Source organism: Triticum aestivum, chromosome 7B (assembly GCF_018294505.1).
Source record: "Triticum aestivum cultivar Chinese Spring chromosome 7B, IWGSC CS RefSeq v2.1, whole genome shotgun sequence".
NCBI classification, from domain to species: domain Eukaryota; kingdom Viridiplantae; phylum Streptophyta; class Magnoliopsida; order Poales; family Poaceae; genus Triticum; species Triticum aestivum.
In genome coordinates this window covers 36161813-36186692 of record NC_057813.1, presented here as the reverse complement: position 1 = coordinate 36186692, position 24880 = coordinate 36161813, and the positions used below count along the sequence as shown (strand labels likewise).

General features: G+C 41.3%; 2 protein-coding genes across 3 annotated transcripts; one reads left to right on the top strand and one right to left on the bottom strand.

Annotated features, from left to right (window-relative positions):
• Nucleotides 1–2386: 2386 nt before the first annotated feature.
• LOC123162900 (protein FAR1-RELATED SEQUENCE 5-like) lies at nucleotides 2387–4401 on the bottom strand. The gene is made up of 2 exons (XM_044580655.1): nucleotides 4067–4401; nucleotides 2387–3971 (listed from the first exon to the last, which is right to left on the bottom strand). The coding sequence occupies exons 1-2, from the start codon at nucleotides 4376–4378 to the stop codon at nucleotides 3528–3530; spliced, it is 756 nt and encodes a 251-aa protein (XP_044436590.1). The 5' UTR covers nucleotides 4379–4401; the 3' UTR covers nucleotides 2387–3527.
• Nucleotides 4402–15136: 10735 nt separating this feature from the next.
• On the top strand, nucleotides 15137–24880 carry LOC123159322 (pullulanase 1, chloroplastic). Of its 2 annotated transcripts, XM_044577152.1 has the most exons (27): nucleotides 15138–15436; nucleotides 15624–15768; nucleotides 15884–15936; nucleotides 16053–16161; nucleotides 16270–16406; nucleotides 16507–16703; nucleotides 16810–16959; nucleotides 17062–17122; nucleotides 17210–17330; nucleotides 17492–17582; nucleotides 17714–17807; nucleotides 18044–18139; nucleotides 18530–18670; nucleotides 18921–18971; nucleotides 19228–19298; nucleotides 19399–19491; nucleotides 19842–19932; nucleotides 20719–20790; nucleotides 20949–21074; nucleotides 21260–21316; nucleotides 21843–21917; nucleotides 22446–22534; nucleotides 22743–22820; nucleotides 22979–23117; nucleotides 23605–23714; nucleotides 23921–24020; nucleotides 24374–24880. In XM_044577152.1, exons 1-27 carry the CDS (start codon nucleotides 15212–15214, stop codon nucleotides 24479–24481), a joined length of 2880 nt encoding a protein of 959 aa, XP_044433087.1. In that variant the 5' UTR covers nucleotides 15138–15211; the 3' UTR covers nucleotides 24482–24880. The 2 variants fall into 2 exon arrangements, with proteins under 2 accessions (XP_044433086.1, XP_044433087.1); XM_044577151.1 differs by having other exon boundaries at nucleotides 15137–15436; nucleotides 17062–17330.

The following is a 24880-nucleotide window of genomic DNA, read 5'->3' as shown; positions in this document are numbered from 1 at the left end:
TTGTTCTTTTCCTTTTGTACCAGCACCAGATAAAATGCATGTCTCCATTCTAACACTGAGATTAAATGCTCTAGCAGGATCCATCCTATGCAAACATGTCACAATATTAAAATACAGCAAGAGACTAGCCTAAATAAGATGCAAACATGTATATCCTAACCTAAATCCACCAAGAAACAGAAGATCTAGGGGACAGAGGCAAGAGACAGCAGATCTGGAGGGGATGGGGCAACTTACTGTGATGTTCTCTGAGATGACCGTGTTCTTCGCTCGCAGGCGCCGCGTGTGGCAGCGCAGCCGTCCAGGTTGTCCCCCATTGCCAGCACGAGTGGATCTGCTGGACGCTGATTCGGTCGCCGTCGCCGCCGCCTAGGTCGCCAGCAGGAGTGGATCTGGTGGGCGTTGATTCGGTCGCCGTTGCCGCCGCCTAGGTTGCCAGCAGGAGTGGATCTGGTGGGTGCTGATTCGGTCGCCGTCGCCGCCGCCTAGGGTTTGTCAGAGTGAGTGGGGAACGGGAGAGTGGGGATGAGAGTGAGCTGGCCCCGAGTGGGTTATGTCCAAGCCAGGGGCATCTGGTGTCCAAAACGGAGCGCCGTATACGGTCAAACTGCGCTGACCAAGCGGAACCGTGACGGAAGGGCAAAAACGAAAGAATCCCAAAGTGGCTTGGACAGAACAGGTGAGTTTCTGAAACTAGGGGTAAAACAGACGAGTGGGACACAACTAGGGGCACAAAACTAATTATCCCTAAAAGGATGTGGTAGGCATCAACATGAGGGAGCGAAGAGCAAACTGGAGGCCACCTACTCGTGCAATAGCTACAACACTCCCCCGTCGTTCTATCCAAAGGCTCTCAAGTATAATGTTGGAATAACACATCTGCTGAAAAAACCGTTGAAGAGAACGCAATGGTTGCTGATGGAGCAGACTTAGACTAGGAATGTCAAATCTTGCAAATGTGATGTTGAATTCATGACAACTTTGTACCAGCCTATAGCTGATTGTTCTCCCTGACAATACATTTTGGATAATATAAAATCTTCATTTTGATGGATGTGTTAAAAAAATGTCAGTGTTTCTCTAGTTTCTCTGATTTTCTATGCACCTTAGCGAAGCTGCTATATTTTACTGTCATTAAGTAGGCCTAAACTCTAGTGTGAGGCTCAATTTTTTACTATGAAATCTGACAACTATTTAGACTGCAATTTGGAAAACGATTCTATTCTAATACATCAGTTCATAAATTCTATAACTTCTTTAGCAGCTTGGCGTACATACTCATCAAGAACTCAAACATTGCAAATGAAGAAAAAATCCAGTGTGCTACAGTACATCAATTACAACTCATGGGTAAACCAAATTACATCCAAAGGATCATACTCCTTATAGGTTGTGCCAAATACTATTCATCAAAATGTAACTTTTTAGCAGACGAGGACAATGTGGCATCCTGATGAACTCCAAGCAACAGACTTGTATATTCGCCTTGGATGAAAGGAGCATACATGCCTGTAGGTTGCCCATACGCATCATTTGCAAAGGTTGGAATTGCGGCATTAGTAAATCCGCCTTCGATCAACGGAGCAGCCATACTAGAAATGTCAATGGTACCAGTAGTAACATCCTGTGTGATATAATGTGAAATTGTTCATACAAATATGTAAGAAAAATATGAAAATGTAATGCCGAGTCCAAGTCATATGTTTTACCATCAATTCCTGTGGATGAATGTCATCTTCCCTATTTCCTACTGCATCTCTTGGGTCTCCTATTTTCAGACAAAAATTGAAAAATAAATTGAACACTAACTATAGAAGTATATAATAGAAAAGGCTTGCTAGAATGTGTAGGACCAGTACCTTTCTTTTTAGAACTATTCTTTTTCTTTCCTTTCTTCTTCCTAAATGAGTTTTTTGACTGTTTACTCTTTGCACCTTTTACCATCTGGGGAACTCTAATTGATATTGTACCTTTTAGTGTGTCGGTAGTTGAAACTAGCGGAACCTCATTTGATTTTTCCTCAATCTTGCTGAGAGAGTTATCTGCTTGTACGTCAAACTTATCTATAACTTTCTCAAAATCAATAAGAAGTTCCTTTGATCGTGTACACTTCAATGCAACGGACGTGGCCTTCCGTGAGACACGTGCAGCATGCGTTTTCAAACTTTCCTCCTCGGTACCTAGTTTTTCAACATAATATCCTCTCTTTGCATATTTTGTCCACCTTTTTAGTATATATTGTGATGGCAAAATGAAAACATCATTCACATTGAAAACTTTGAAAGCATGCTTGCACAATATACCTGTAAAATACGGATGCCATATTTCATCAATTTGTATTAGAAACTAGTAAACTGCAAATTAAATAGAGCATACATACCTGCGGATTCGTACTTTCTGCAACAACATGTAATGGTAGTATCCTCTGTATTGAATATAACTTGTGTTCCATACTCGCTCTTCATATGTGTAACCATGTATGTCATGACTGGCCCCTCAGTTTGTAACAATTTACAAGACATTGAAAATTGTCCTGTAAATTCTTCCTCGAACTCTGAATACATCCTCCTTGTATATGATTCAGATGTGGTCTTCAACAAAGGCAACTTAGATGAGTAAGTAATCAGATTCTTTCGGCGTGAACTAAAATCTGCATCCAACTCATTTTCCCGAAGACTATGAGAAACCTTCTCACATTCTACAAGGAGTTCCGAGAGACCGAGTCTCCTATGAAATCTTTGCTTGAAAACATTATTCATACCTTCACTCCTTTGAGTCGAGTTCATATCAGCTGTAAATGAGTCACGATAGACAGCAGCCCACTTTTCCCTCAACTCATATAGGTTTGCCATCCATTCGTTGTCCTGGAGGTTGTACTGATCCAACAATTCAAACCACTTCTTGTTGACCTTATACTCTGATCTATCTTCATAGACACATCTCTTGAAATCAGGTAGAAACTTCTCAGGATGCTTATGAATTACATGTCCGAGATGTTTAGCAGCATTAAGATAAATGTGCCATAGACAAAGTCGATGACTAGTATTTCGAAACACATATGCAACTGCTCCTTCCATGGCCGCATCCTGATCAGTAAAAATTGTGCTTGGATGCTTACCCGACATTGCGGTTGGAAAGGTTTCAAACAGCCAAACAGATGACTCAATGGTCTCATTAAATAACAGCAATGTCCCAAAAATTATAGTCTGCTTGTGATGGTTGGTTCCAAGGATTGGAGCAAAAGGCATTTCAAACTTGTTAGTTTGAAACATAGTGTCAAATGATACAGCATCTCCAAAACATGCGTAATCCATGATAGACTGGCCATCTGCCCAAAAGAAATTAGCAATCCGACCATCTTTCTCATCTACTTGAATGGCATAAAAAAATGTTGGATCCTCTCTCTGCTTATTTTTCAAGTATTCCAAAAGTGTTTGCGAATCATTTGATTGTAAGTACTTTTTGCGCTCACGACCAATCTCGTTATTGCAATCCGTCTTTGAGAATGACACTTTGTCTGGTCCTTCTTAAAACGCTACCATGAAGTCATACACCTGGGATGGCTTCATCCCGGCTTCCCGTATTTGACCAATTAGATGTCTGTCTGCCTCTATAACACGTCGTTGGGACCTTAGTTTGTGCACCTTATTGGGACTAGCAAGATAATGATTATGATCGGTTACAACCTTTTGCACTGTCCAAACCCCCTCTCTGCTAACACTAAACTGAATACGGGCATGGCAACCAGTCCTTGTAGTGTCCTTGGACGACGCAGTTTCTCGATGACCTTCGTTACTGCAAACAATATATTTTTGGTATATGCTACCATCATGTCGACGCTTTGTCTGGTTCTTTCTAATACTAAATCCAACTTTGCCGGCATATGTGTTGTACATGTCATAAGCAGCTTCCTCTGAATCATAAGTCTTTCCAACTTCAGGAACAATCAACGTTTGTCCATCTTTATTAACCTGCGATGCACAAAGTTGACAGTAAAATTTTATATTAGCACAATGCAATGCGAAAGATAATTTTTCTTCAAATTTGAGCCAGGAGACTGCTGCACCTGTAGTGTTTGCTCTCTGCTCGCTCCACGATCATCGGCGACCGTGTCATCCTGCTGGCTTTCTGTTGACATGACTTGCGGCGGCGGCAAGTCCATGATGCATGTCGTGGCGTCTGGTATGGCCACTCCTGACCTCCTCGACTGTAGTTCTGCTTCAGACCGCGACAACACGATCCGGTCATGCAAGGGAGAGGACGCACTTGGACGGCCGGAGGACATGGCTATCGTTCCGCCTGCTGCAGTAAGCTTCGGGCCAGGGAACTGGCGGCTAGTCGCATCGCGTGGAGGACATTGTTCCGGTTGCTCGGCCATGAGCAATTCTGGATCTGATTGATGTTGTATTGTCGGCGGACAAGCCTGCAGCTGCGTATCTGATCAGAATAGGAAACAAGCAATCTCAGCCGCGTAGTTACGGGAGCCGGGATCGTACGTACATGTTCAGTTTTCCAGCCAAGCCGTACGCGTGCCTGCAGCGATTGGAGCCGAGTTGCGTCTCGCGTGGGGCAAACGTGAGGAGGCCATACGATGTCGAGCAGTACACGTGGCAGCAGATGACGTCCGGGTTGCAAAGAATGAAGTTTGCAACCGGTACGCACGGAATTTTTTTCCTAGATAGAGGGCTGATTTTGGCATATGGGACCCTCATGGACATCACTTTTTTCCAGGTTGTATATTCATATGATAGTTGAGTATTGAATAGTATATAGGTGGTACATAAGAGCTTCTCTTTCTTATTTGGTCCCTCGAGACTTAAAGTGGTTCGATGGATACCATGATGATAGTTTCACACACGTGGCAGTCATTTCAATACAAAAAATCATAGTTTAGGAATTTTTACAACACCAAAAAATAAAAAATAAATTAACTAATTAGTAAAACATATTGGTAATTGATTCTAGACCTTTTCCTTTCCTGAGCTGGTCCTTGATTTTATTGAAGTGAGAGGAATAAATACTAATATATTAATTTGCTATTATATTTTACATTTTCTTCGGTCGTGACTTTGTGACAGGTTTTACATCATTCAAAATATCTTGCTGGGCTAAAACAAAAGATCTTGCCACATTTTCCCCCACAGTGGTGACACTTGAAAAATTGTACCTAATGTTTTTTACTGAGAACATCCTACTTGCACATATTTCGTGTCAGCTGATGAGTATACAAAAGTATGTCAAATCCCCTCAAATTTCAATAAGTTATCAAATTATCCCAAATAGGTGCGGCTAGATGCACCATACTTCTTCCATCAAGGGAGGAGCCAAGATAGACGTGGGGGGCGAAGGAGATAATGTCACTACTGACGTATATCGGTAAATTAAGTCTCCCATAACATTGTGTAGCAATTCCAACAAACATTTGTTTTATCCTGACTTTTCATCTTTTAACTCAAAAACTATGGCTAAGTGAAACGAAAGGTAAGAGATACTCTAGCAGAGTTGTCATATTTGTCTGATAGTATATGGAACACCCTTCTCACAGTCGCCAGTAGCAGTAGTTACCTATAATTCCATGTTGCGCGAAGGAAACTTCAGCCCCCCGCCCCCCAAAAAACCACCAACCACCACCAGCAGCATTGACGAGTGGGTTTCATAATTATGGAGGCTGCGAATATAGGATATGGAGGTTGTCAATACGATGACTCTGCTAGAGTTGCTCTAAATTAGATCTGTAACCCTCAGATCAGATGGAACCGCACTGCGAATCCATGATGACAAGTGGTCTCCCCGGCTCTACATCAATCCATGCACAGTCATGGCATTTTAAGTACAACACAAATCATAGTGTATGAGTCTATGTATCAGTACGCACACTGTTACGATTTACGAGTGATAATTAGTCTGTTGGTGGTTGGAATTTTCTTAGGGTTTGGTGACTGGCGATTCATGTGATTCTTGATTCAATTGAAGGTGGGAGGAACATACGGACACATTAAGCATCTGAGTTAATTGATTAATCTGCCAGTGCAAGTTGCTTGAACTCTGAACTAAAGTGACCTTCTCAGTGTTACCACTAATATGTCTGTGTGTGTTTGTGAGTGCTTGCCTACACGTTTTTCGGACAAACATTTCAGTTCGAGTCTACCTACAACAGCAACGTAAGCAAAAAAATATTTCACCTTTGTGAGGTGCTTTGGAAGGGAGGATGCAGCCATTCGGTCCCTGATCTGGAACACGCGTTGCTACACTGCAAAATGGTTATTGTTGTCAGTTTGGCCCATTTTATACCCACGGCTTGGAAATTTATCTAATGGGCAAGCGTATCAGCATACCTACATAAATCCAGAGATGGCTGCCGTGATCCTGCCTTGGAGGTGGATGGAGACTTCATATGATTTTGAATCAATTGATGGGAGGGAGAAACACATATGAGGGCATTAGTCGGCGAGTATAATTCACTTCTTACCCCGGTCATGATTCTATGACAGCTTTTATATCTTTGACACATGGCAGCTTTTATATCTCTTTATTATATATTTCTCAAACTGAGAAACTATACCTACCTGTTAGGATTTTGTGTCACCTGATGATGGGCAGACAACTCAGACGTGTGTTTGAGCATACAAAAAATATGCTGAATTCCCTCGAATTTCATCTCACTCTATTAAATTGGCAGTTGTACCAAATAGGGCCGGCTAGTTGTCCTGTATTTCTCTCGCGCCATGCTGGATACTCCCCCAGTTCGTCGATCTTGAAATAGAGCCCGGGATTGTTAGTTTGGGAACAATGATATAAATAGGGAAAAAATCATAGCATTGTCACAACTAATAGGTAATTGTGCAATTTCAAAAAATAATGAGGTAAAAACTAGCACAAAATCACAACTAGGAAGTTGTTTATAGTTGTCTGACGGAACATGTAGCTTTCACTACCTTTCGGTGCTATGTCTCTAACTGGCAAATCCTTCCACGTTCGTGATCTCCATGCATGCCAGTGCCACGCTACCTCATTTTTATTTTCGTTCCACCCCGCACACTTTTCTCTTTCCTTGATGCTCCCGAGCATGGGTGCGTTTTCTGGTATTGTTGGAAACACATGCAAAATACACCTTGTGGTGTTAGTAACCTTAAGTTTTCTAATGACTTGATCAAAATTGATTGAAGACATTTTTTGTATTTTCATAATATTTAAGTAATTCTCAAATGATGATATTGCATAATGAAATAGGTGCTAGTTACACTAAGTGAAATATCATAAACCTTTTGCGATGTTAATTTGAATATAGTAATGCTATTAACATCATTATAAACCTATTTTTAGACTAAGATCCTCCGACCCTTGACTTGGCTCTTGTTGAAGTACATATGGGTTGCCCAATCTTTTTCATTAGCTCGGACTTTGGCTCTACTGGTTCTGCATGAAACTTAATTGGTTACCAACTACTTGTTTTTAGGATCATGCAAGATGATCACTGATATTCCGCTCATAAATATTTCCGGATGCCTCCAACACCTAGTTCTACTTGAGTATTGATTCCAATAACTCTGGAGCAATCTTGCATCTCAGTTGAACTTGCTGCTATGAGATAGCCTTGCCACCAACAAAACAAGACTCAACCAAATGGTTCAAGATTCGATGCCACCATCAAACAAGACACCGATGATTAAGGAAAACTGGAAATTAAGTGAACAAGCGATCAAATAGATCCTCAAATATTGAGACCAACTAGAACGCTTAGGTAATCGGCGCCACAATAGAAACATATCAAATCAAATTGGTTGGGAACTGGTCTAAGTCTTGAACTCCCGGGAGACAGAGAGCTTTCGATTGATAGATGGTGGTGCCGGGAGAGGGAGTGTCGTTTGGTTGTTGTGTTTGTGCATGATCAGTATTATACGCGTGATGAAAGAGGGTAACGTGTGCCTTTTGAAGTCCATGGGCAATGGAAACTGAAATCCTCATGGGGTCATTGGATGGTTAGGTTTTCATGTCGCGATTTTCCTTTATTGTGTGCTTCTTCAATTTGAGGGCTAGTTTTGGCATGTGGAACCCCATGGTCATCTCTTATTTTCTAGGTGGTACATTTGTACAATAGCCAATGCAGTATTGAAGAGTAGATGTGGTCCCCCTTTCAAAATGTGTTGCTTCATGTTAAAGCACCCACACTGATAACAAGGTGTTCGATGCATCATTGAAGAGTAGAGGTGGTCCATAGGACAACATTCAAAATGTGCTTCTTCGTGTTAAAGAGGTTTGATGGATAACATGAAGATGTGATCATGTCTACAATTATGAAATTATATATCTACCCTTAGGAATAAATAAAATAAAATAAATGCGGCTACTGGTCCCATGTTTTTTTGGTATTGGCCTCACCTATTTGGTACTTTTCGGTGCTTCTACTTTGGTACCTCCTATTTTTCATCGTTTGATTCCTGTCAATTGATGGCTCTTGATTTTTCCAATCACCATAAAACTTGTATAAGTAGAAAAACGACGACGCCATATAAATATGGACAGAGGGAGGATGTGACTATTCTCTGACGATGTATTTCCTAGTTTGTGTGTAAACAATTTCAGTGATCGGCGCATGCTGAACTTTCCCATTTTGCTGGTGAGCTACTCACTGCAGAGTATGCACGGAATACGAAATGAACCACGGAGCACCCGAGAACAGTCCATGTGAGCTTCACCGTGAAGTGCCTTGTTGGAGAGCTCATTTTAAAGTCGTAAAGTTCAAGCTTAACAAAAGAAAAACAGTAGATGCATTCTTGATTGCAGATATCAACCGACATGGTCTCTGAGACGTTTTGGAGCTTTGGGAAGGGAGGATGCAGCCCCCCAGTCCAGATCTGGATAATGATTGTTGTCAGTTTGGTCTCTCTTGCCGGGACCTGTACCATGATTTCTCTGATGGGGCAGGCGCGTCAGCGTAAAATTGAGAGACGACAACATCGGTGCAGCTCACTGCATCCAGCTTAACGGAAATGCAATTAGGATACTTGCTGACCTTCTTCTCACTACTACTCCTACAAGCCAACGGTTGTCACGGAGGTCGTACGATTGCCGGCGGTGTCTGCGTGGGAAGCTGCTAGCAAGAGGGGCAGCAGCGCGACGAGAACCGCAGCCACAAGGGATGAACGAGGACTATATGTACCTTCATCTTGTTTTTTGTTTTTTGCCTTCATCTTGTTCAGTAGCACTACGAAGCCGGCAGAGCAATTAGGCTCACTTAATAAGGTGCCAGCGGAGCTCTCGATTTTCCAAATCTTGGTTACTTTACGTTCCCACGCTCTTCCCGTACTGCGTCCACGAGACGCGTCTCCTCTAGGTCGAGTTTCCTGTGGATATTGTTTTTTTTTCTTTGACATCTCTTGTTCTCCTCATGAACGATAGCTAATCTATACTCCTGCAGTCTCACAACATAAGATCATTTTTCAAGCTAACATAGCATAAAAACAATCTTATATTGTAGGACGGAGGGCGAAGGTACGTATATAAATGTACAGATCTCAAAAAAGGTAATTACAACTGTCTACTTGTAGATTGATAGTAAGTACTCCCTCTGTAAACTAATAAACGAGCGTTTAGATCACTAATTTTAGTGATCTAAACGCTCGTTTATTAGTTTACAGAGGGAGTACTAATATAGGATTATCACATAAAGACAGTTTGGAGAAAAGCTACATGGATACACACGGTACTTTTTTTTTCAAGGATACACCATGGAAAGGTGCATCAATAGCATAGAAGAAGAGCCAAGCGGCTGATACAACGCCTTTCGGCATACAGGACACACACCACGACTACAACGACACAACTCACCTAGTCGAACCTCAAGCCACAATGGCAACGAGGCAAGACACGCAGTACTCTAGTAGTACAAGATAGAGGTTTCACCATCCGATCATTTGGGTTAATAATATGTATCCACAAAAAAGTAGACGACAGGTGTCAGTACCAACACATGAAGTGAGGCTGTACTCTTGGACATTCACCACATGAATAACATAAATACTCCACCAACATTTATTCGAGCGAACAATATTTTCTAGCTATATATACTACTCAATTTTCAGCAATCTCGGACGTTAACTGTCGCATCTTCTAGTTGGCAATGCTAGCACATCAAACAGGTGATAACGTAAGAGTGTACGGGGAATACAAGGGAATTGGAGACACCGGGAGAAAAACGACCATTCCTCGGCTAATCCTGCAGCCTAGGACTTGTTCTTCAACTCTACATAGTCCACTAGGCATGCCTCCTAGTCGTAGAGTTTTCTTTTAAGGGGATAGGGTTATGAACTTCGGTCACAAGGTCCCTCGGTTCATGATGGGGCACATCGGTCTTGAGTGCATTAAGATCCATTTCTTAGTTGCTCTCAATGGATCTCGCCCTCTTCTAGTGCTTTGTCTTCGGTCAGGTGAGGCCATATGTGTTTCCTCCGAGGGAATATGCTTGTGATCTTCACAACAACAATGTGCTTCAACGCCATCTGGAACGATTGTACTTGTAAAAGCAAGTAAAAGCACTTCTCATTTTGCCCATTGCTTTACTCCAAGTAACTACGAACAAAATAAACAATATGGTCTCGTGATGCCTTACATAAATCAGGAAAATGGTATGGAGGATTCTGAAATTTGCACTTACTAATTTTAAATTTTTAAAGAAAAATACTGGACATATCTAGAAGACAAATGTTGACTCAAAAGTCAAACAAACCAATACCCACCGTCGCATCATGAAACGGAAAGATTCTCCGTTCACAGCCGATGTGCCTTTGCTATGCCCTCTCGCCAAGCACCTATATCATGTCCTCCTCGTGAACATTAGTCATGCCGGCGAATGGGTATACAAAATTACAAAGTGCATCACAGACTATTACAAGCGGAGTGATCATCATAGAAATATACTCCATGCGTGGCTCTGTGACATGATCATCACAAACAATTACAACCCTAAAGGAGTAGTTTTGAAAGAAAAGAAAAACTACAAGGATATGAGGTGTTGTAGTAGTACATGGCATCAGTTCACCATCAGTCCTTGTCCTTTAGGGTTAGTATAATCACTTTGTGTTGGTCTTCTTCTCGAAGCCTATGGTGTGCGCACGAGCTAATTGCCCAAAAGAGCAATAACAACAAGAGGAGAATAGCGGTCACAAGGGCGAGTGCACGTGAGGCCATTATACACGTATAAGTCTCTCACTATGTTTGGGTAACGATGATTTTAGGGATCAAAGTGGCGAAGTTCTTCTCTCGGCATGGGATACCATGAACAACTACGTACAAGCTTCACTCAGAGGTCATTTCTACAATCACACAATTATTAGAGAGCAGGTCACACCTCCACGATATTGCCACTGATTTTCATCACCAACTAAAGGCATGTGCTCCAGAGGTCTGTATTCAAAAGATTCATCGTCAAGATACTCAGGTGGCCCATGAGACTGATTAAATACTGTGCACGGTTCACCCGTTGATTGTTGCACCATGATTCATGGAAGAAATGACCTCAAAACTACTCTACAACCCTAGTACAATGTAACTCACCAAACTTTTTTCATATGATTCAAATATTGTATCAATTTTATGTTTTGAATATGAGTCAGATTTTTTATCTGTTTGCACATTAGAATTTCTGGTAATGAAGTCTTCCAAACAAAGCCAATCTTGAATATATTAGGAAAAGATTTAAAATTTGAATTCAAAAACATGATGGAACTTTATGAAACTTAGTGATACATGATGGAACTGAAGGAAATATGCCCTAGAGGCAATAATAAAGTTATTATTTATTTCCTTATATCATGATAAATGTTTATTATTCATGCTAGAATTGTATTAACCGGAAACATGATACATGTGTGAATACATAGACAAACTGAGTGTCACTAGTATGCCTCTACTTGACTAGCTTGTTAATCAAAGATGGTTATGTTTCCTAGCCATGGACAAAGAGTTGTCATTTGATTAACAGGATCACATCATTAGGAGAATGATGTGATTGACTTGACCCATTCCGTTAGCTTAGCACTTGATCGTTTAGTAAGTTGCTATTGCTTTCTTCATGACTTATACATGTTCCTATGACTATGAGATTATGCAACTCCCGTTTACCGGAGGAACACTTTGTGTGCTACCAAACGTCACAACGTAACTGGGTGATTATAAAGGTGCTCTACAGGTGTCTTCGAAGGTACTTGTTGGGTTGGCGTATTTCGAGATTAGGATTTGTCACTCCGATTGTCGGAGAGGTATCTCTGGGCCCACTCGGTAATGCACATCACTATAAGCCTTGCAAGCATTGCAACTAATGAGTTAGTTGCGGGATGATGTATTACGGAACAAGTAAAGAGACTTGCCGATAACGAGATTGAACTAGGTATTGAGATACCGACGATCGAATCTCGGGCAAGTAACATACCGATGACAAAGGGAACAACGTATGTTGTTATGCGGTTTGACCGATAAAGATCTTCGCAGAGTATGTGGGAGCCAATATGAGAATCTAGGTTCCGCTATTGGTTATTGACCGGAGACGTGTCTCGGCCATGTCTACATAGTTCTCGAACCCGTAGGGTCCGCACGCTTAAAGTTCGATGACGGTTATATTATGAGTTTATGTGTTTTGATGTACCAAAGGTTGTTCGGAGTCCCAGATGTGATCACGTACATGACGAGGAGTCTCGAAATGGTCGAGACATAAAGATTGATATATTGTAAGCCTATATTTGGATATCGGAAGTGTTCCGGGTGAAATCGGGATTTTACCGGAGTATTGGGGGTTATCGGACCCCCCCCCCCAGGGGGGGGGTTTAATGGGCCAAGATGGGCCTTAGTGGAGAAGAGGAAGGGCGGCCAGGGCAGGCCGCGCCCCCCTCCCCCTCTAGTCCGAATTGGACAAGGAGGGCCCCCCCCTTTCCTTCCCCTCTCTCTTCTTCTTCCCCCTTCCCCTACTCCAACTAGGAAAGGATGGAGTCCTACTCTCGGTGGGAGTAGGACTCCTCCCTGGCACGCCTCCTCCTGGCCGGCCGCCTCTTCCCCCTTGCCCCTTTATATACGGGGGCAGGGGCACCTCTAGACACAACAATTGATCCCTTGGGTCTCTTAGCCGTGTGCGGCGCCCCCCTCCACCATAATCCACCTCGATAATATCGTAGCAGTGCTTAGGCGAAGCCCTGTGTTGGTAGAACATCATCATCGTCACCACGCCGTCGTGCTGACGGAACTCTCCCTCAAAGCTCGGCTGGATCGGAGTTCGAGGGACATCATCGAGCTAAATGTGTGCTGAACTCGGAGGTGACAAACGTTCGATACTTGATCGGTCAGATCATGAAGACGTACGACTACATCAACCGTGTTGTGCTAACGCTTCCGCTTTCGGTCTATGAGGGTACGTGGACACACTCTCCCCTCTCGTTGCTATGCATCACCATGATCCTGTGTGTGCGTAGGAATTTTTTTGAAATTACTACGTTACCCAACAGGAACTTTATGAAACTTAGTGATACATGATGCAACACAAAATAACCTAATAAAACTTGATAATATTGTTCAATGGCATTTTAGTTTGTTATATCATATTTCGTCTTAGTATCATAGTGTATCATGTCGCCGAATTTTGTGTCAAAATGATGGATAGGTAACTTAGAGAAACTTGGTGCATCATAATGTCCGTCAGTATCGAACTTGATGAAAACTCAATATACGCTTCATGCAGAACAATATTATTTCACTATGTTTCATAGAGTTTCATCGTGTTCCATATTTCAAATTTTTAAACTTGTCAAAATGTATTCAAGAGTGGTCTTATTTCAAATACTCACCGCAAAGAACACAAAGACGCTGACGGAACATAAATTAGGCGTTTAACTTCGGAGAGAGGAAACTTCACCATCGGCTCTGTCAACCCCGTCTCCCTCATCGCCCCCATGCTCTGTCCAACCATGTGATGAGAACTTTTTCCTCATGCTCTTTCAGCATGTTACACAAAAGTAGTAAATACCCAAAGAACTCTATACATATGCCTGCATTTTTCACCATTGCTTGCTTTCTTTCAGTTACTTGATATTTGGCAAATATCGGATATTTACTACTTTGTGTAACTCTACTACTACGTACACCACTCCATTCGGTAGATTGTCATTGGTACTAATATTTTCTTCGAGCAAGTACTTGTCTTCATATGTGGTTGAATTGACAACTCAATTGATAGAGCTTATAAGTATTCCCTCACTCCCATCGCCGAATATAAATTAGGGTCGTAATATTTTGCAACGAAGACCATTGTGATTCTATACACTTGTGGAGCAGCTGACATATTGACGAGCTTGTTGTCGGTTACTCATTCATTTTCGTAACTCTTCTAACTGAACAGAGTTGTGTTTTTCTTTCAAGTTTTGTCAAAAAATTATAGAAATAGGAAGAAAGTAAATTCTTTCTCCCGAGATACAACAGAAAAAGAACTTTGTGGAATTTGAAAAATAAGAAAGGGAAAGAAGAAGCTAAAACATTTTTCTGCTGCATTTGGATAGAACTGAACAGTTTCTGTTGTCTAGAAAGGCACAAGGAGAAAATAGACGCCACATATTTAATTCTCTTTGTTGGCTCCGAAATATGGATAGTGTCAGTTTTTTTTGTTTCAACCATTGTCGTGTTCTGGTATCCAACAAACCACATATGAAACACACTGAAAACAAAGATGGGCCTAAAACAACTGAAAGCAACAATAATACTCCTACACATGAAAGAGAGATGAGAGAAAGTCAAACTTTGATGAGATGAAAAAAAAGTCAAAACATCTCGACGTGTTTTGATGTATCTCGTCAAAGAACGGGTATGCTAGCATTGGTGTCTGTGAAAAGCTCATATAGAAAATTGGTCGCTAGTATGTGATGTTTGACGACCATAGGTGACTGACATGTGAGCCAGCTTGTTGTTGGCCACCCCTTTCTTTACGCAACTCTTAGAACGACATTGCAAGTTTTGTCAAAAAGTATGAAAAGGAAGAAATGAAACCTTGTCTTGTGAGACGTAACAGGAAAAAAGAGCTTTGTTGAGTTGGAAAAATAAGAAAAGAAAACAGAAAAGCTAATACCGCATCATGGATAGAACTGAAGTGAACAGAATCCGTTGGCCCCAAAAAGCACAAAGGAAAAAAAAACAAGTCTTTCTCTTCTTCTTCCTTCCTTCCTTTCCTTGGATACAAATGCCAATGCCGATGCGAACGATGCTGCTCCGCCACCTCAGTCCCGCCTCCGCCCTACCCAATCCCCGGCCCTCCTCCGCCTCCTCGCCGCAGCGGATACCGGCGAGGGCCCGGCCACCGCCGCTGCATTCCGCCCGCGCCACCGCGCTCCGGGCCCGGAGGACGCCCATGGCGGCCGGGGAGACCGGCGCCTCCGTCTCCGTCTCCGCCGCCGAGGCCACCCAGGTGCCCATCCTCCTCCCCCTCCCCGCCTCTCTCTTCCCATTCCGAACCGCCCGTCGCTTTCGCCCCCATCCATTCCCGCCGAATCGCATGGCCGCCCCCGCATGGCAGCCACACCACACGGCTGGCCTTGCCTCCGCCGCCGCTCTAAAAAAATGATGATGTTCTGATGTTGGGCTGTACTGCGCAGGAGTTCATGCCGGACGCCAGGGCGTACTGGGTGACGAGCGACCTCATCGCCTGGAACGTCGGCGAGCAGGAGGCGGCGTCCGTCTGCCTGTACGCCAGCAGAGCCGCCGCAATAGGCCTCTCTCCGTCGAATGGCGGCATCCAAGGTACGTACGTACGCACGCAGGCCGATTAAGTTCGTCCTGGATGCCGGCTCTCAGCCTGAACCTGAGAACCTGATGGCTCTGACTGAAACCCGTCGCTGGTGTGATGATGTCGCAGGCTACGACTCCAAAGTTGAGCTGCAACCGGAGAGCGCCGGGCTCCCAGAAACCGTAAGACGTGCCATGGGTTCCCTGTGCTGTGATCGTCTCTTGATTGTGCTTCATGCAGTGTCCAGTGATAAAGTTCAGTTTGTTGAACCTAGAGTGCCATCCGCAACATGTTTCAGGTGACCCAGAAGTTCCCTTTCATCAGCAGTTACAGAGCGTTCAGAGTCCCGAGCTCTGTTGACGTCGCCAGCCTCGTGAAATACCAACTGGTCGTCGCTTCTTTCGGTGGTAATTCTTGACTCTTTGCACCCTTACTTGCAGATTCAGAGATGAGTGTCAAATTATCCAGAGAAGTTAAGAAACAGAGCAAGATCCTGACATACTTCTTGTGTGCAGCTGACGGGAAACACGTAGATGTTACTGGACTGCAATTACCCGGCGTGCTGGATGACATATTCGCATACACAGGACCGCTCGGTGCGGTTTTCAGTGAGGAATCCGTGAGTCTGCACCTTTGGGCTCCTACAGCACAGGTTTGGCTGCTAAAGACGACGCATTTTACCATCTCAAGTGTCGGCTCCAGTTCTGTACTGTTCCCGCTTATATGTAAAATGTCCCCGATATATCTTGCAGGATGTGAGTGTGTGCTTCTTTGATGGTCCAGCGGGCCCTGCGCTGGAGACGGTTCAGCTTGAGGAGTCAAATGGTGTTTGGAGTGTTACTGGGCCAAGAGAGTGGGAAAACCGGTATTATTTGTATGAAGTCGACGTGTATCATCCAACTAAGGCGCAGGTTCTGAAATGTTTAGCTGCTGACCCGTATGCTAGAGGGTATGTGGCTATGCGCAGTTCAGTTATGTGTTCAAGGGGAAACCTTTTTTTTATGAAAAAAAAGTTCAGGGAGAGGAAGAAATTAACGTGTTGCTTATTTGATCAGCCTTTCCGCAAATGGCGCGCGGACCTGGTTGGTTGACATTAACAATGAAACACTGAAGCCAGCTTCCTGGGATGAATTGGCCGATGAGAAGCCAAAACTTGATTCCTTCTCTGACATAACCATCTACGAATTGCACATTCGTGATTTTAGGTAAATTGTGCTGCTTGATTTACACAACTACAAATCTGGTGGGGTTTAAGCATATTCATCTTTAGAACTTACCTGTCTGTTTCCTGTGCTTTTCAATTACAGCGCCCACGATGGCACAGTGGACAGTGACTCTCGTGGAGGATTTCGTGCATTTGCATATCAGGTCTTCAGAGTTGATTTACTAGATGTATTGCATTGCCTTTTTTCATCAGTATCCCATGCTGATTGCATTTTGGAACCTGTGGTACAGGCCTCGGCAGGAATGCAGCACCTACGGAAATTGGCTGATGCTGGTTTGACTCATGTGCATTTGTTGCCAAGCTTTCATTTTGCTGGCGTTGACGACATTAAGAGCAACTGGAAATTTGTCGGTAAGGAAATATTTTCTCTTTCACCAGACAACAAGGCACTTTTGAGTTTTTGCTAGATGCCTTATCATTTTTTTGTTGGATAGCAATAAGTGATGACTATTTATAAGTAGTACTTAATGGTTGACTTATTTGGTTATGCGGAACTTCATTTACTCTGGCAGATGAGTGTGAACTGGCAACATTCCCTCCAGGATCAGATAGGCAACAAGCAGCAGTAGTAGCTATTCAGGAAGAGGACCCTTATAATTGGGGGTATTCATTTGACACTTCTTTTCCTCTCAAACATTCCAGATACTAATGTATCGTTATGGTGTTAATATAGGAAAGTTAGTTATGTTCTTGGTGGTAAAATATTCTTACATATGGTCATATGCATGCTAAAGGTATAATCCTGTACTCTGGGGGGTTCCAAAAGGAAGCTATGCAAGTGACCCTGATGGCCCGAGTCGCATTATTGAATACCGTCAGATGGTCCAGGTGTGTTTTCCTTTTTAACCCTGTGAATATGTGATCCTGCTTGTAAGATAGGATTCCAGAAGGAACTACGGTGCATTTGGACTACTTCCCAGAAAATTCATGTATTCTATATAAGACCACCAACTCGAACACGTGCTAACTTGGAGCGCTCAGCCTTTTGTAGTAATTGAAGGTGGTAAATGTGGTTAGCTCTATGCAGGATACATGTTACTTCTCTGATAAATTTTGCACTGCAGGCCCTCAATCGCATAGGCCTTCGTGTTGTCATGGATGTTGTATACAATCATCTAGACTCAAGTGGCCCGTGCGGTATCAGCTCAGTGCTTGACAAGGTTGTTACCTTTGAAAATAATATTTTTATTCATAATTATTGCAGCTTAAATTACATCCATTGGTTTTCTTCCAATAAAGTTTACAACATTTCTTGGTCATGTTAGAAGTCAACTTAAACTATTATTCCATTCGAACTGGTCCACCCAAGAGCATTTTTGTCACATATTTAAGTACCACCAGTCATGCTACATTGTGTACACAGTGATAGAAATATGTAAAATTCTTGTTTCAAAGAAATGGCAAGTAATAAAATGCTTACCATCCTGTGTTCATTGTTCCAGAAATGCGCTTGTAGATCTCACAAAATACATGTCAATTGATCTGCTTTGACATGTTTTGGACCTTTCTTATGTCTATTCTTTCTTTTTCTTTGTATGGGATATTTACAGATCGTTCCTGGGTACTATGTTAGAAGGGATACCAATGGCCAGATTGAGAACAGTGCAGCTATGAACAATACAGCAAGTGAGCATTTCATGGTTGATAGGTTAATCGTGGATGACCTTTTGAACTGGGCAGTAAACTACAAAGTGAGTTGGCTGTGGTAACAGTATCCTAATTATGTTACGATAATACCATGCATTTCAGACTTACTGGTTCTCAATGAGATCATCGGACTTGGTGGCTTACTGCCATCAGCCACATTATGCACAGGAAAATGCATGCATTCATGACAGAATTTTACTTCTTCCCTTTCATTATTGTCTGGACAGTTTCATGTTGTTTACATGATGTTCTTTCTCATAATGCTTGCTAATCACCATATAATTGTTGCCTTAGATTGATGGGTTCAGATTTGATCTTATGGGCCATATCATGAAACACACCATGGTAAGTAAGCTCATATCCTTGATGAATTAAATATCGTCTTGATTTTCTGCTTAAATACAATTTCCTTGACCCCCATGGTTTAGTAAAGTATTGCTCATCATCACTTCCACTAGAAAGAACATAGCAATTTCCTTGTTGTGACTACGTGGCCCATATGATCAGAATGATTGCACGCATCTGGATCCCTATTTCTTTTTCATTTTTGTTAACAGCATCGCACTGCGTGCTGGATGACCTTTTTGTTTAATAAACACAGATGAGAGCAAAATCTGCTCTTCAAAGCCTTACAAGGGATGCACATGGAGTTGATGGTTCAAAAATATACTTGTAAGGAATGAGATTGCTCAGTTTCATAGCAACCAGTTTCTATGGTAGCAGCACACATTCTCCTTGTATCAGGCTAATAAGGGCAATGACATTGCCACAGGTATGGTGAAGGATGGGACTTCGCTGAAGTTGCACGCAATCAACGTGGAATAAATGGATCCCAGCTTAATATGAGTGGAACGGGGATTGGTAGGTAAGTCTTAATTTATTACCAACTTACTATCTCCCATCAGAAGTGAGCACCTTTCGGTGCTCATCAGCAACTTGTTCCTTATCGTATTTACATTTAAATTAACCAATTGGTCAATTTTGGAACATACCTCCAAACTATAACTAGATTTTACATTCAACAATAAAATAAAAGTCAAATTTATGTCTCAGCAATATCCTGTATTGTCAGAATTTTGAAGCTATGGCACAAAATACCAGAGTACAGTTTTATTCTAGTAAATAGCCAGTATGGATAATTTATTTTGGTGTTTGTTCTACATCAACTATTTTTTCTATGCAACATAGTAAAATCCATACTGTCATATTTTGCAGCTTCAATGATAGAATCCGGGATGCTGTTAATGGGGGTAATCCATTTGGTAACCCACTACAGCAAGGCTTTAATACTGGTCTGTTCTTAGAGGTAATATTTGTATCCTTTATGCTGGTGCCCTTCCTGGAAATGGAAGTTATGATATGACATTTCAGTAACCAGTTTCTTGCTTTCATAATTCATAAGAATGCAGCAGTTACCTATTTTCCTCTCTTAATACAGTTTTCCTGAATTTGGGTAATTCTCTTGGGTTAAGGCATTTTCTCAAACTCATAGAGGTTCCTTTTTCTGTAATCAAGTCCCTGACTGTAGCTACCTTCAGGTTCCTAACTTTCTATTAATTGGTGTTGTGCACCATTAGACCTCAGTACCTGTACCTCAGAGGCCATGTGCTCAAGTGTCGTCTATTTTTTTGCGAAAAAATGCAAAAGCCTTGCTTCTAGATGCCCGATAGAAGAAAAAGTTGTGTACGAGCCCAAGAGGGCAGACACTCCATAAGTCAACACAACACCCTAAGTACTAGGCACTGCGGGAGGAGCACCGCCAGCCCAACCACCCCTGCTAATGCCCACTGTCTGGCCTCAACCTGGATAGTGGCGAGCAAGCTGGCAACTCTGGGCCTCTCATTTTTCAGCCACATGTTTTGTTATGATCTCTGCTAGGGCTGGGCACGGATCCTCAGTTATGGAGTATTTTGGAGGTTTATTGAACTAGTTAGCTACTATTTTGTGTGCCCTAGCTAGCACTTCGAGGTCTCAAATCTGAACTGGAGCTGTGATGCAGAGATGCACTTTACTACATTGTGTTTAAAATATTTCTAGATAAGCTGCCAGAATTCCATCGCGTTAATTATTTGGTATTTGCCCTTTCGTGCAGCCGAATGGGTTTTATCAGGGCAATGAAGCAGATACCAGGCGCTCGCTCGCTACTTACGCTGACCAAATACAGGTAGGCTATCAGTATTCATGTTCCTATAAGTTTGCCCACTGGTTGAATATTAATTTGCTTTTTACCTATCAATTTAATGCAAAATTGAATGTTATTAGTGTTCTGCTTAATAAGTTTGCCAGGCAAGATGGAATAATTTTCTTTTCCTTTTCTTTCAGATTGGACTAGCTGGTAATCTGAGGGATTATGTACTAATAACTCATACTGGAGAAGCTAAGAAGGGATCAGAAATTCACACTTTCGATGGATTACCAGTTGGCTATACTTCGTCCCCAATAGAAATAGTATGGTTATTGGTTTTTGAACTTCCAAAAATTAATTGTACTTGTAACACTATCATTTGCTCACAGGAATAGCATAATGTGTTTTCTTATGGTTCTGTATGCGTTTGAATTTTTTTGTCCCTTCCTCTTTAAACACTGCTACCAGTCATTATTTACTCAAATACCTTCTGTTTTGTCCATTTCAGATAAATTATGTTTCTGCTCATGACAATGAGACTCTGTTTGATGTTATCAGTGTAAAGGTATGACTTGTATATATAAATACTCCCTTATTATGGAACAGAGGGAGTAACTAACTTGTATTATACTTCTTCCATTACCGTCTAGTAATCATAATTTTCCTTTTTATGTTTTGCAAACCAAGAAACAAGACAGGTTAGCATGAATATCTTTATATCTATCTATCTATATATAAATATATATATATATATATATATATATATATACCTATAAACACAGTTTTACCTATATATATATATATATATATATATAAACACAGTTTTACCTATATATATATATATAATGCAATGATATTTTTATCGCTAATATTGGTTGCTAAACTTAGTTAATTATTTCGAAATTAAACTTTACATATATAAAGCAACAATTTAGTAAGATGAACTCAAATTTCATGCGATGATATACTTCCAGAAGAAAGGAAATTGCTCATTGATTCTTCTTTCGCAACATGAACTCAAAATTTCATTTTCAAAACCTCTCTCTCACAATCTTAAATTCTCAAATTGTTTCCTTTGTTTGTTTCTGCAGACCCCAATGAACCTTTCAGTTGATGAGAGATGCAGGATAAATCATTTGGCCTCCAGCATGATGGCATTATCCCAGGTTTGTATGTAAATGGAATATGGATCATAGAACTTATAAATTTTCTGCAGTTCATAGTACTCTAATAGTGTAGGAATTGGTGACCAGTGATCAGTTTCCCCAGAAATAAGTTGCTAAATTAAAGTAAAATGAGTAATATGACAATACCGATCTAGTAGCTCGGTAAGCTCAGTCTTGAACTTGTCTCATGTATGAACTTACTAAATGATCAGGTTGTCTAATCTTAGTTCCATTTGTTTTCTTAGCATAATTAATAAATTCAGCACTCGGACTCTTTTGCTAGGATGTTTACAAGTAATCTGCATTGTGATAATCCAACCGACAAATGACACCATGATTTCATGTGATTTTGTATTTTTCTGCTTTTGTCATCTTCTCCTTTCTTCTGATCAAGTATTTTTTTTCCCATATGGTGAAGAATATAGTAGTGTCTATTTTAAAGAAAAAAAATACTGTATTTTCATACATGTTCTATAACTTGAACTTTTGAAGTAGAGTCCTCAATTTTTTTCAACTTGTCCTTTTCAGGGAATACCCTTTTTCCATGCTGGTGACGAGATACTAAGATCTAAGTCTATTGATCGAGATTCGTATAACTCTGGTGATTGGTTTAACAAGTAATAAGCTGCCCTTTCTACCTTAGTGAAAACAGCAGTTCTTCCCATGAACTAAAATGAGTGAATGTTTATAGAGATAAAACTAATTAAAATGTTCTTGAAAAATAATTATTCTTGCCGCCTTCTTTACCATATATGAAGTAGAGGACAATAGTAGTTCTGTAGCATCTTTAACTGCGCGGTAATGTTCTGTTTTCTTTTTGCTAAGGCTTGATTTTACCTATGAAACAAACAATTGGGGTGTTGGGCTTCCTCCAAGTGAAAAGAACGAAGATAATTGGCCCCTGTAAGTTTTTGAACTTTTACATCTTTTGTTACCATCATGGTTTTATTATGTATTTGGCCATGTCCTTTTGATAAACTGAAGAACTTAAATGAGCATTTCCTTTCAAGTTCTAAACATGCATTGATAGTTCAAAATTTAAAATGGAAACTATTTTGCAGGATGAAACCAAGATTGGAAAATCCATCTTTCAAACCTGCAAAAGGACACATTCTTGCTGCCCTAGACAGTTTTGTTGACATCTTGAAGATCAGATACTCATCTCCGCTTTTTCGTCTTAGTACAGCAAGTGACATTAAGGTATATGTATTCTTCATTTCTTTGCCAGCAAATTAGTTTGAACTTCCTTTCAGACTGCCGAAGTGCTACTGTAGACAAAGCTTATTTTTTCTTTTTATTGATCTCATGGTGAAATTATATGACATGAATGTAATTTACTGTGGGAGCTATATAACTGAGAGTGTGAAACAAATGTATGTTTACATTGATCCCACAGTTGAAAATGAATGATCACCTGGAAACTAGAGACAAAGATAATCCTGCTGGAACATCTGGACACAGCTCCACCCTGTACTACAATAAATGATGTAGTAGATGCAAGCAACTCACGCAAGAAAGCTTTGACTTTTTATTCAGTATTACCTCAGTTTCACAATATCTATCGTGCACACACACATTGGGGGAGGGGTGAAAATGCTCACACGGTAGATTTTGTGGAAGAGGAGCGAGTAATATCTATCAACTTGATCTGTTGCGTAGGTCTGACTGTATTCCTGTCGTATTTCAGCAAAGGGTTCACTTTCACAACACAGGGCCCTCCTCAGTCCCAGGTGTTATTGTCATGGGCATTGAAGATGCACGAGATGAGAGGCCCGAGATGGCTCAGTTAGATGCGAAGTAAGTCACACCTGATGTAGTTATGTTTTGCAAAGATATGTTTGCAAGATGAACACAGAGTGTAGTCTTGAGAAACATGACACTCTGTATTATTACTCGGTAAAAGAGCAGTAGCGTCCGTCCGTAGCTCAGTGTGTGGCAAGAGAAGCTCTCGATGGTATGTGCTGTAGCTAACTAAGTAACTAACTAACTGTCACTCCCTGCAGTTTCTCTTATGTTGTAACCGTCTTCAATGTGTGTCCGCACGAAGTATCCATGGATATTCCAGCCCTCGCTTCAATGCGTCTTGAATTGCATCCTGTGCAGGTAACTGTTCTGAGCTGTTTTCGACTTTAGGTTTGTTGGTTCTGTAGCCTGACATCATTGCTAAACCTTCCACACTTTTCTCGTTTTGCAAGTGTTTAACTTTAACATTGGGGAAACTGACAACTGACAAACTTTTTAGAAGCAAGTTGACACACTTTCCTTGTTGTGGTTTTGCTTCCTAGCGTTTCATGCTAAGAGTGAAACATTGCACACCCTATAACAGCTGACCAGTGTCCGAGCCTGATAGTCCAGAGTTTCAGTATCCTAAAACCCAATGAATCAGCAACCCAAAAAGTTGTGGAAATGGGAGAGCAATTTTCTGAATATGTAACGGCTATTCTGGACTGTTTCAGGTGAATTCATCAGATGCTTTGGTGGGGAAATCTGTGTACGAGGCAGCGACGGGCAGGTTCACCGTGCCCAGAAGAACCGTGTCAGTCTTTGTCGAACCTCGGTGTTGATGCCTCCTTGGTTTCAACGCAAGTATCTGTTCTACAAATTGTCGAAGCGACCGAAGATCTTTCTGTTTTCGTGTTGAAGTAAATAATAACTGAAGAATAAGAGAGGAGAGGCGCTGCTGCCTGCCTGCCGGATTACACTGCTGAAGGAACAAACCCAAGAATAAGAAGCTTGGCTTATGTGTATGTATGTATAGTGTCCAAGTTGCCAAGTCATGGCTTTGTTTTCTGATCCATTTTTTATTTTATATATCAAAAAGAAAACATGTATATCGTGTTATAAGTATTGTATAACATGCATCTACTATTAAATAAGGAAGCATAATGATTTGTACTGTACTGCCTTTTTACTCTGTATATTGTTATTATTCATCAAAGAAATAAAGCACAATTTCTCTGATA